Genomic DNA, 12,257 nt, shown 5'->3' with positions numbered 1-12,257 from the left:
ATTGGGCATGTTGAGTCCAATTGAATTGGACACGTTGAAAGATACCTAGTAAATAGTTAGAATTTTGGATCTGGAGCTTAAAAGAGCATTTCTATAATTCTTTATAGAGAAGCAGTGTAGTTGAAGTCGTGAAAATAGATGATACTGCCAAAGTAAGTGTGGGGAGAGAGACGGTCAAGGATAGAAATGTGAAGAGCGAAGGAGCTGGGGCCAGCAGTCAGAGGAGGAGAGGACGGGACTGGGTGGGGTACAGACGGGAACAAGGAAGGGGAGAGAGGCGTCCACAGGATGGAGGCCGTCCTCCTAGGCTAGAGGTCCTGAAAGCTCCAAGAATGATTCTTCTGTGCATCTAGGTGTGGGAACATAGCACTGTCAAATCAACAGAGAAATGAAGAAAAAAAGAAAAGGTTCAGTGTGATCCAGCCAACCACTGATATGTGGGATTTTTTTTCTCCTAAGGGTGTGATCCCTGCAAGAGAGAGCCTCGGCTTTGCTGTTAAGACTCAGGGTTGGCAGGCTGGTCCAGGCTCCTCCGAGCATCACCAGCCCGCTGAGGATGAGCGGACAGTGCGCACGTGGCCCTCACCATTGCCCACTGTCCCTTGCGAGACATTTCTTTGGTGAGAGTTGCCAGTGTTGGGAGAAACTCTAGGTCTGCTGACCCTATTTTGCTCTGTCCCCTCAGAGTCTGTCCTAGGGAACTGCATGGATAGAAGTTCTCCAGGACAAGCAATGGAGCTGCCAGATCACAATGGACTTGGGTACCCAGCACACCCCTCAGTCAGTGAACACCACAGGCCCCGGACCCTCCAGAGACACCACACGATCCAGAACAGTGACGATGCTTATGTATGTGGGCCCCCTCCTGCTTTTCGGAAGTGGGATCCTTGAAAACAGAACTTAGGAATGCGGGGTAGCATCTACTCTCCTTCTCCTCAGCCAGAGTCCAGCGCCTCCGGGCACTAAGGGAGCATTTCTCTGAATCACCGTAGCAAGCGATCCTGAACTCCAGGAGAGTCTCCGTAGAATCTGAGCTCCACATTTGAGACTGAGGAATCAAGAACGGTTGCCGTCTGTTTCCTCTGGTCTTAGTTACTGAACTTCTCCCCAGACAGTCGAAACTCAGGCCCCAGCGAATGAGCCTTCAGGCTCTTGGTTAGTTTTCTGGCAGCTACGTTGAATTTCTTCAGATAAGGGAGCTAATCCACTCGGCAGAGCATCGTCTCCTTCGGGCAGACTCGTAGGCGGCGCTGTCTGATACAGCAGCAGCCAACCACGTGTGGCTTTTCCATTTTAAATGTAATTAAAGCAAAATAAAATTGAAACCTGAGTTCTTCAGTCACACCAGCCACATTTCAGGGCTCAGTAGCCCTTGTGGCTGCTGGCTTCCTACGGGGCAGGCACGGAACGTTCCCATCCTCACACAGAGTGCTGTTGGCAGTGCTGTCCTAAGACAGACTCCTCATGGTGATGAGATAGGTCAGAAACCTGGCACTGGAAGGCCATGTAGATGTCAAGGGCATCTGACCACCAGCTGAGATTCACCGTGCCCCTCCCTTCCCACCCTACCCCCAGCCCCAGCCTCAGCTTCCCGCGCGGTCACCATTGGCGCATCCCCCTTTAGATGGCCCTGCAGAGGAAGGGAGTCTGGGTGGTAGTGCTTGGGGCTGGTGCTTGAGGCCGGCCGTTGCCTGGGCTCTTTTGGAGGGCACAGCTGTCTCTAGGGGTCCCTGAGGGTAGCGTGTTTTCTGATATCCTTACTTCTTTCCCTAATTGTTTCCTGCAGGTGCAGCTGGATAACTTGCCTGGCATGAGTCTCGTGGCTGGGAAAGCACTTAGTTCTGCCCGGATGTCAGATGCGGTTCTCAGTCAGTCCTCGCTCATGGGGAGCCAGCAGTTCCAGGATGGGGAGAATGAGGGTGAGGGGTGTTATGCGTGGGGCAGCCCGGAGAAGTTCCTGGAGGGGCCCCCCTTCCATGGTCACCAGGGACTACTCCCCTCTTGTACAAACAGCCCATGGGAAGCCACAGCATCCGCAAGGGGTTCTGTCTGGATGCAGCCTTTCCGCAGTTCTCGCGCACCGAGCTCCGGGTCGGGGGCAGGGGCGTCACGCTTCTGCCTGCAGCGCGCTGTTAACATGCTCCTTCCATCACGCTTTTTCTGGTTCTGATTAGAGGGCACCGTGTCCTCATGTCTGTCTCCCTTTAGGACCAGTAGAGGGAGGGTATCATAGTTGCTATAAAGCCCAGGTTCGGGAGTGGGCAGGTCTGCGGTAAATTCTCACTGCCCTTTACCGGCTCCACAGGTCAAGGCGCTTAACCTTTCTGAGCCCCAGGGTCCTCCCTGTAAAGGGACAGAAACAACAGAGCCCCTGTCCTAGATTGTGCTGTGAGCATTAACTAGCTTGGGGGGTTTAAAGTGCTTAGGCCAGTGCCCTGAGTACAGAGCGCGCCCAGGAGTCAGTGTCTGCCAGCCGCGAGGGTGTCCTCCACACCACAGGAGCTGACGGTGCTCGACGGTGGGAGACTGTAAAGGAAGAGGGAAAAACGGACACTGGGGACAACAGGAAGGAGCCTGGCCCCCAGCCACGGTCACTAGCCAGACCGAGGGCCTGCTCTGAGCTAGAGTTCAGGGCTGGGAGTCGGGCTACGGAAGGTTCAGACTTCTCCTCCACCTCCGTCTACCTCTTGCCCACCTACCACCCCGCTGCCTGCACATCTGCCATGTTGCTTCTGGTCTTGCAGAATGCGGGGAGAGTCTTGGAGGTCATGAGCATCCAGACCTGACTGATGGCAGCCAGCATTTAAACGCCTCCTGCTACCCGTCCACGTGTATTACAGACATACTGCTCAGCTACAAGCACCCCGAGGTCTCCTTCAGCATGGAGCAGGCAGGCGTGTAGCAAAAGATGGAGAGTGAGTATCACCCTGGCTGGGGCCAAACCAGCCCTTTGGCCCGGTACCAGCTCCTGATCCCATCAGGAGATTCCTTCCATGTGAACTTGAGCCAGTGAACTTGACAACGCCACTCTTCCCATCAAGGTCTTTGTGTCTTCCTGTTCCTTCATTAAGCGCTACGCTAGTTGTTTGGGGGTGGATGCTGGCCATAGTCCCTTGGTTGAATTATGGGGGATAAGACGTGTTATAGGTGCCACAGCCTCCACAGAGTAAGTGAGCTTAGGGCTTCAGAGGACAGACGGGACCTCTGGCCAGGGTAATGCGAAAGGAGGTGACCCTTGAACGCAGTCCTGAAGGATGAAATTCAGCAAGAAAACATGGCCAGCCAGATTTTGTTAAGGCTGTGCTGCAAGTGGCAAAATATTCCAGAAATGTGTGATCAGAGGCCAGTGGTAGAGAACGGATAAACAGTCCAGTCTGGCTGGAGTAACGCCTAAACGCACACAGCAGGTAGTATCGGTTCTGTCTTTGAAAATTCATTGACAGAAAAGACTTGATGAAAGTTAAGCCACCTGGCAAATCCATACTAGGCAGAACTCTTTAAATGTCTGAGGTAAAGCGCACCTATGTTTTTTTTCTTTTTTAAGTTTTCAGTGGAATATATGAGTCTCTCTCTTTTGAAACTAATTCTCTGTGTCTGCTGCTCTGTTGCAGGTTTATGTACTGCGCGGGAATGAAAAGGTTGACTTTAAACCAACAGTATCTAGCAGCATTGCGCCAAGTTGCCATTGTGTTTCCCTCCACCCAGAATGTCGGCTCCTTTCCTCACATTTGGTTCATCAGCGTGCTGTTCTTTTGGGTTCTGAGGGGGGTTTTGCCACGTTCGCCTGTATGACCAAGTCACCAAGGAAATAAACAGGAAATCCATGTTCGCCACCTTTCGTGAAAGTGTATTTGGTGTATTTGAGTTGGTGGTTTTGTTTGGTTTGGGTTTGGATTATTTTTGATTGTTTTTTTTTTTTTAAAGTATGTTTTCTTTTGGAGGTGATTTTCTTTCTTTTTTTCTTCCTTTCTTTCCTTTTTTTGAGACAGAAGAGCAAAGCAGTTAGTGTACGGTGGCCAGGAGCGCAGAGCCACTCCCCTCCCTGGCCTCCGTCCACAGAGCGCCCTCCAGTCCCTGCACTGCTCTTCGGCAGGAGCAGAAGCTAGAGGGTAACATCCTCTGGAATCTTAGCAGCTGGAGAAAGAGACAGAGGAAGGGATGACAGCCTTTGGCCCTTGGAGAGCAAAAAGAGAAACCCCAAGCCTGGAACCTGGAGAGGTCTTTGCTGCTGGGATCCACTGAAAAACATGTCTGGCCCAGCCAAAGTCATATGAGAATGTTAGCACGGAGGCTACGAGTGGCCTGGCGTTCATGGGTTGCCAGTTAGAACATCTGTTTGGTGTGTAACTCGGCTCCCCTCTTACAACCTGGCAAGTTGGTTGCCTTCATCATCCTGCTGGTTCTACCCATGGACTGAACACCCGACAGTGGTACACTATGCTTTTGTGTCACCTTTTATTCTCATTTTATATTGTGCTATAACAAGGATTGTTGCTCCATATATATATACACACATATATATATATGTGGGTGTATATGTATACATCCATATATACATCCATATAATGCTTTTCCTCTTCAGCCTCTTTGTCACAGGCAAGAAGAACAGGAGGTTGTCTTGGGTCCTGCCTCTCTCCTAACTTCCCCTTCTCCCTGGGCATGCTCAGCCCCTGTTTTAATTCTTGATCATATGTAGGAATTGTTTTTGGTAAATGTTGATATTATTGTTATTGTTATTATTATTATTAATAAATAAAAACAAAAGGAATTTTTGTCTCAAAGAGAAATGTTTAACCAGATTCTGTTCTGTTTGAATTGTGACTTGCACCTTTGTTCAGAGTATTTTATTTAGACCTTGTGATTGTGAACCGTGCCAGTGACAGATGTAGCGGTCTCCTTTCCCCCAGCTGAAGCAGTGCATATGCAATAGCTATTATTTGTGTCATTATCTTTATTTTTCTTCGCTGTTAGAAACCAAAGTCTTCTCTGCTGGCTGGGGGCTGACAGAGGATCTGGGTTATCGCCTTCCGATCTTCAAAACAAGGAAGAGGTGTTAAAGATCCCGACTCTTGATCCATTTTGCTGGGAAAGCAGAGTAAAAGGTCCCCCGGCGCCTCCTAGTCTTTCATCCTGAATTTGCACAGAAGAAAGCGGGTTCCCAGCATGGCCATCCTGGCGTTGCTGACAGGATCCCCGTGCAGCTTGTCCTTCTCACTGATGTTGGCAGCTCAGCTCCTGGACCCGGTATCCCTCGAGTGGGTTTCTGCAGTGCAAGAGCCTTTCCTGGGATCTCTCCGTGTCTCCTTGGTCCCTAAATCCCCTCCACTTGGTGGGGCCACCAGCTGCTCACCTTCTGGAAGCAACCGAGATAGCCCAGACAGCCACTGTTGACTTCTCCGGGCTCGTTGCACTCCCCATGCTGGCCTCCCACCACGTGCTCAGCCTGTTCTGTTCACGGTGCTGATGGACCGAGCAGACTGCCGCCCCCCTGTGACCACCCAGACGAAAGCCAGTGAGCCTATTAACCGTGCCGTCTTGCGAACTACACTTTTAAAAGGTCATCGCTTTGTATTGTAGTGACCAGTATGCGCAGTATGTTGAATGTATATGAACATACTTTCCTATTTCTGTTCTTTGAAAATGTCAGAGTATTTTTTTTCTTTCTCATTTATGTTGAACTAAAAAAGGATTAAAAACCTCCAGACCCAAGTTGCAGTAAGACCTTTAGTCGTTTCTTGGTGGGCACTTACAACTTAGTAACTTGGTTGGACGGTAGGGGATTGTACAAATAAACACCTGATTATGACCTTGTGTTGATATGTTTCTTGCCTTTGTGGTTTGGAGTCTAGTTGGGAGAAGCGCTCAGGCTGGAAGCTGGAATGCTGGAGGCTGAGGGCGTGTAGCGTGGGGCTTTGAGCAGTGCTTTATCTCACCCCACCTTGCGAGACGAGCATTCTCTAGAAGCCTGAACTCGGCTCCGCTCTGGGTCGTCAGGCACCTGGCTTGGACTCTGGCCCCTCAGAAGGGAACGTTAGAGTTTCCTGAGTCGGGTGGAAAACATTCCTTGAGAGCGTACTATTGAAGGAGTAAAAGGAGGACCTCAAAGAGTTGGCACAGGCTGGGGCCTTTATGGGGTGACCTCAGTCAGCCCAGGGATACGATCAGCTATAAGTGTTAGGATGGAAGGGGACTTTCGCTATAGTTTTCCCCCTTTTTCCACGGCTGGACTCCAGAGGGCAGGGTAGAATTTCTAGCGGGGTCCCAGCCATGGCTGACAGATAGCTGATGGAAGGCCCTTCTATGAAGAAAGATTACAGAAGCTGGAAATACGGAGTTTATAGGAAGAAGAGGGAGAGGAGGGAGGCCATGGTGAACCAGAAAGTCGCTGTGGGACTGTTTAGAACAGGAAAAGCCTCAAGAAGGGTCTTCTAGAAATCGTCTGAGTGTGTACACAGGCCCATGGAAGGCTGGGAGTGTCTCTGAAACCAAACAGCGATAAACCCAGATGCCTTCAAACGATTTGTAAGAACCTTTTACGGGAGGTGCCACGCCCTCCTGAATGCAGCCAGGATGCCTTTGAGATGAGCTCAGAGCCCTGCCTCCTGGATGCAGGCCCTGAGGTCTGAGCTCTAGAAGATGGAAGCCCTGCTGACAGATCCTTACTCGTCTCTCTGACTTTGTGGTAGCCCCCAGCCCGTTCCACCGGCACAGATCAAGAATTCGGAAGGCTGGCGTGCCTGCCAAGGAGCCAGACCTCAGCTCCTGCTGCCTCATCTCCCAGGCGGGAGGGCAGGAGAGAATCTTGGTTGGTTACAATGCCCTGCCCTGGGTCTAGATTGGAATCTATCACCAGGAGCTGCAACAAAATTGCCAGATAGTGAATAGGGTGATGGTGGTTGTGGGGATCTCCTCCCCTGATCAATCCAAACCTTCCTAACTTCAAGCCTCCCCTCCCGACCTGCACCATGTGCTTTCCCAGTCAATGTTCTGAGCAGGGCCCGTGATACAGGGCCAAACGCTCCCGATTCCTGTGTCCCCTCTCCAGGCCCACTCCTTCAGATGACCATCTGCCTCCCTGGTGACCCTTCCTTTGGTTGCCAGTGTGGTTCCTTGAGCAAATATTTGCTGAGTGTCTGTTATGTGCCAGGCCTAGCAGGGGACAGAGTCCTCCCAGCGCAGACTGACCAGCACGACGTTGAGACATCAATTGTGAAATGAGTGGCCTGTCATTTCTGAGCAAAATCCACTCCTGTAGCCAGCCAGCCAGCCACACTCCCACACCTGTCAGGGGACCCACTTCAGAAACGGTCACTCTGGAGACTCCCCAGATCAGGGAAGAGGGTGGTTGGACTGCGGGCCTACATTGGTAGGCCCTGCACCCACCAGACAGCTAGTCCAATCCGGGCACTTGGCGCCTCTGACAATGACTGGCTGGACCCCAAGTCTGGTTCTGAGATGTGCTCTGTTTGCTATTGGTGGTGGTTTTCCCATAGGTCTCTGTCCAGAAAGACTCGCTTCTCCAAAATACTAGTAATGAGGGGTTTGGGCTGGTTTAAGCCAAATATCTTACAATGAGATGGAGTAGACACACTAGTGAATAAGTATATTTTAAAAGGAAGCTTCTGGTTTGGTAAGATGCTATCAAACAAGGGCTCTGGGAGTCGGGGGTCGGGCTGCTGTTGGCTGACAGGCAACCATCAAAGAGCTAGAAGCCAGGCCCCCTGATGCCCTTCCTGCCAGCACCGAGCACTTAACGGCTGAAGGACGCAGGGCGGCTCTTAGCAGCTCTCAGCTGCAGCCTTCTCACAGACACCACAAGGAGACTATCTGGCCTGCTGGCCTTAAAGGGACAAACTGAGTTCGTCGTGAAACTGCTGTGGCCACTGAAGAACTGTGCAGATGTCAAACACTAGGTTTGCTCTCATCGTTTCAGTAGTGAACCAAAGAGCAGGGCAAAGCAGTGCCCAACCGGTAGGCTTCTGAGGCCCCCCGCGTGCTGGCTAGGAGGATCTCTACCACCACCACCACCACCCCCTCCCAAGAGGAAGGAGCCTCTCGTCCTGAGACACCCCTGAGCTGCCCCAGCAGGGGACCGGCCTCCCTCAGACTCTAGACAACAGGCAAGGGAGCTGGGCTGGCCAAGTGGCAGCCTCCCTCTCCGCTGAGCCCACAGAGCCTTGGGGGTGGGTCAGTCTCTCATCTCGGCACGTCAAGGCCACGCAAAGAAAATGTGATTCCTCGCCGTACCCCACTTCTGCCACCAGAAGCGGAGGTCGTAGCTCTGGTCCGCTCGCCGTACCCCACTTCTGCCACCAGAAGCGGAGGTCGTAGCTCTGGTCTGACAGTGCAAGTGTGCTCAGTGGGAGCAGGGGGGCAGAATGGCCGAAATGGGATTCTGGGCCCCAGAATAGTTACTGTTTACTAAGTGCCAGGTCCCTTTCAGTTTTGCCGTGCATGTTCAAATGTAGTGCTTAACACAACATAAATGTATTATCTGACAGTGCAGGTCTGGAGGTCAAAAGTCCAAAACAGGTCACACTAGCCTTAAAGCATGAAGTCAGCAGAGCTGTATTCTTCCTGGAGGCTCTAGGGAAACTCTGCTTCTTTGGCTCTTCCAGCTTCTAGAGGCTGCCCGCATTCTTTGGCTCATGGCCCCCTTCCAGCAATCACATCACTCCAACCTCTGCTTCTGACCTCCCACCTTCTTCTCCAACTCTCCCTCTCCTGCCTCCCTCTTGTGTATTTAAGGACCCTTGTGATGGCACGGGCCCACCTGGATAACCCAGGATAGCTGCCCCACCTCAAGGTCCTTGTAATTACATCTGCAAAGTCCCTTCTGCCATGTAAGGGAACAGTCACAGGTTCCAGAGAGTAGGACATGGATGTGTTTGGGGGAGGGGCTTATCCTGCCTGCCATGCGTGCTACCCCTACGATGACTCCAGGAGATGCATGTTCTATCATTATCTTCACTTCACAGATACGAGACTGAGCTGAGGTTGGAAGGAAGGTCTGGACCAGCCCAGGTCATACAGCTAACAAGCGACAGAGCTGGGATTGAAACCTAAGGTGGTCCAGCTCCAGAGCCTTCCGCTCTGAGGAGAAAGGCATGAGGCTGGCTAGAGTGGGAGAGGCCTGGAACCCCGCCACTCCGGGGTCTGGCAGACGGCACTCCCCGGCTGGGTTTGAGAACATTAGGGAGTTTCCTGAGGAGGTGGTGCAGAGCCCATTTCTGCCCTGGGTCCTCAGTCCAGAGACCTCGGTTCTAAGTCCAGCCCTGCCTCTAACTCCCTGGGACACCAGGGACACTGGGCAAATTCCTCCACTCTTCAGTTTCCTCATCTGAAGATGGTGGGTGGGGAGAGGCTGATCTCAAAATTCCTCTTGGCCTGCACGTTCACAGGTTCTATGACAGGGGCCCTGCAGGTGACCTGGTGTTGGGGGCTCACACACCTTCCAGGAGAAACCTTACAAAATGGTTCTGCAAACACCAACAAGCACACGGTACTGATTTACAGGATTTCCCTGGGTTCGTCCTCCAACCACCCCCATTCTTATCTTCATTTTACTGATAGGAAACCAAGGCTCAGGGAGATTACATAACTGGCTCACAATCCTCCTCCAGGATTTTGCACACTGAAGGCAAAGATGAAATAAGAACCTAGGCTCCTGCCACTAGCAGTCCAGAGGTCTTTCCCTGACACCAGCCATCCCTAAGGGCTGGTGTCCATTCTCACCTGTGTGGGATCCAAGATCAATATGAACAATGCTGGGACTTCCTTGGAGGTGCAGTGGTTAAGAATCCACCTGCCGACCTAAGTGTCCACGGACAGGTGAATGGATAAGGAAGATGTGGCACATATATATAATGGAATATTGCTCAGCCATAAAAAGAAACGAAATTGAGTTATTTGTAGTGATGTGGATGGATCTAGAGTCCATCCTACAGAGTGAAGTATGTCAGAAAGAGAAAAACAAATACCATATGCTAACACATATATATGGAATCTAAAAAAAAAGAAAATGGTTTTGAAGAACCTAGGGTGAGGACAGGAATAAAGACACAGACATAGAGAATGGACTTGAGGACACAGGGAGGGGGAAGGGTAAGCTGGGATGAAGTGAGAGAATGGCACTGACATATATACACTACCAAATGTAAAACAGACAGCTAGCGGGAAGCAGCCACATAGCACAGGGAGATCAGCTAGGTGCTTTGTGTCCACCTAGAGGGGTGGGGTAGGGAAGGTGAGAGGGAGACACAAGACGGAGGGGCTATGGGGATATATGTGTACGTATAGCTGACTCACTTTGTTATACAGCAGAAACTAACACACCATTGTAAATCAATTATACTCCAATAAAGATGTTAAAAATAAATTAAATTAAAAGAAAAAAAAAAAGAATCCGCCTGCCAATGCAGGGGACATGGGTTTGAGCCCTGGTCCAGGAAGATCCCACATTCCGCAGAGCGACTAACTCAGTGTGCCACAACTACTGAGCCCGCGCACCACAACTACTGAAGCCTGTGCGCCTAGAGCCCGTGCTCCACAACAAGAGAAGCCACCACAATGAGAAGCCCATACACCACAACGAAGAGTAGCCCCGCTCGCTGCAACTAGAGAAAGCCCGTGTGCAGCAACGAAGACCCAATGCAGCCAAAAATTAATTAAAAATATTAACAATGCAAAGATCTATGTATCCCATTTAAGCAACTGTCCTTTATTCTGAGGTTATGCTCTTTTGGGTTTTTTTTTTGAATTTCTGAATTTTATTTTATTTCTTTTTTTATACAGCACGTTCTTATTAGTTATCCATTTTATACATACTAGTGTATATATGTCAATCCCAATCTCCCAGTTCATCCCACCAGATGGGAAGGTTTGGGCCAGGTGGGGCGCAGCGGTGGGTAAGATTTTTAACACGACAAAATAAAAATTGGCAGCTCTGTGTTGGTCTTTAGAATTTGTTTGGAAACGTTAGAGGTCTCTGACATCTCAGAGTCTGGGAGCCACTGAGCGCTGTCCTGTCTCTCTCCCCAGGCAGCATCCTAGCACAGGGCTCCCTTTGCTTTTGGATCTGGGAGGTCTGCAAGGGCCTGGAGAGGGCGGACGACGAGGAGATGCGACAGCACTGGTGGGAGCACCGTCTAATGCCTTTGTGGGGGGGGGGGCAGGGTGGAGGTGAGACAATCTCCCTGGAATGCAAGGGGACAGCGGGGGAGGACACCGCCTGAGTGGAGAAGTCCCAGCCATCGCTGGCAGCTCATGTGTTTTTCTTCCTTCCTCCCATTCACCTACTGCACTGGCACAATGGACAATGGCCGGCACACAGCCCCGACCGAGGAGAAGGGGCCGGGTGCAGCTGACCCAGACTCTGGGGACCCGCAAGCCTGCACCCACTCCCTCCCACCCCTGCCTGAACCCTTGATCCCTGGCCCTGCAGCCCTCACAGTTTCCTGTTTGCCTGCTCTATTTGCCCGGCCCCAGGGACAGAGCTGATCCTTGAACTCTGAGTTCCACATTGTCAGGACCAGTGAGCGGTGGCAAGGCCTGGGCTGGCCTTATCAGCCTCCCACAGCCCATCCCCTGCCTGGTCACATAAATAGGCTGGGGGAGAGCCGGCTGTTCAGAGACTGCTGGCCATTGAGGTAAGTGCTGCAACCTGCTTCCCCCAGCTCTAGGCATTTGAGGCTCAGGCTTTGGGATCCTGGTTCCAACCTCTGCCCCATGCTGGGGCTCTGGACACCTGGCCCTCTCCTACCCTGTGCCCCGCCCCCTCCTCCCGGGCTACAGTGAGATGGGGTGCGCGGGCTCCTTCAAGCCCCACTCAGCCGGGCCCGTCTTCTCCTCCAGGTCACCCACGTCCCTTCAGGATGAAGGCCGTGCTGCTGACCTTGGCTGTGCTCTTCCTCACCGGTAGGTGCCCCCAACCTAGGGAGCTGACCATCGGGGGGCAGCTTCTCTCCGAACCGCTGTGGTCCACCCTCCTGGGCACGGGGAGCAGAATTTCTCCCTCACCCCCTTCTCCCCTACCTAGCATTTCAGCTCAGATCCCGGTCCAGAGCCTGACCTGGGTCTCCCCTCTCACCTCCAGGGAGCCAGGCTCGGCATTTCTGGCAGCAAGATGACCCCCAGTCATCCTGGGATCGGGTGAAGGATTTTGCCACCGTGTACGTGGATGCAATCAAAGACAGTGGCAGAGACTATGTGGCCCAATTTGAAGCCTCCGCTTTGGGAAAACAGCTCAAGTAAGGACC

General features: G+C 51.9%; 2 protein-coding genes across 5 annotated transcripts in view; both read left to right on the top strand.

Annotated features, from left to right (window-relative positions):
- Nucleotides 1-5,811, top strand: part of SIK3 (SIK family kinase 3) — a 243,942-nt gene extending 238,131 nt beyond the window's left edge. For all 4 annotated transcript variants that reach the window (XM_024751743.1, XM_024751744.1, XM_024751742.1 and 1 more), the window contains 4 exons: nt 686-849; nt 1,787-1,919; nt 2,745-2,915; nt 3,612-5,811. In XM_024751743.1, coding sequence (XP_024607511.1) covers nt 686-849; nt 1,787-1,919; nt 2,745-2,902 — 455 coding nt within the window. In that variant the 3' untranslated portion in view covers nt 2,903-2,915; nt 3,612-5,811. The remainder of the gene's footprint in view (nt 1-685; nt 850-1,786; nt 1,920-2,744; nt 2,916-3,611) is intronic.
- Nucleotides 5,812-11,456: 5,645 nt separating this feature from the next.
- Nucleotides 11,457-12,257, top strand: part of APOA1 (apolipoprotein A1) — a 2,471-nt gene continuing 1,670 nt past the window's right edge. Inside the window, exons 1-3 of the mRNA XM_024751760.1 lie at nt 11,457-11,648; nt 11,854-11,916; nt 12,095-12,248. Of these exons, the coding sequence (XP_024607528.1) occupies nt 11,874-11,916; nt 12,095-12,248 (197 nt within the window). The 5' untranslated portion in view covers nt 11,457-11,648; nt 11,854-11,873. The remainder of the gene's footprint in view (nt 11,649-11,853; nt 11,917-12,094; nt 12,249-12,257) is intronic.

This window comes from Neophocaena asiaeorientalis, unplaced genomic scaffold (assembly GCF_003031525.2).
Source record: "Neophocaena asiaeorientalis asiaeorientalis breed wild unplaced genomic scaffold, Neophocaena_asiaeorientalis_V1.1 scaffold479, whole genome shotgun sequence".
NCBI lineage: Eukaryota > Metazoa > Chordata > Mammalia > Artiodactyla > Phocoenidae > Neophocaena > Neophocaena asiaeorientalis.
This window is presented reverse-complemented; position numbering and strand designations above follow the sequence as displayed.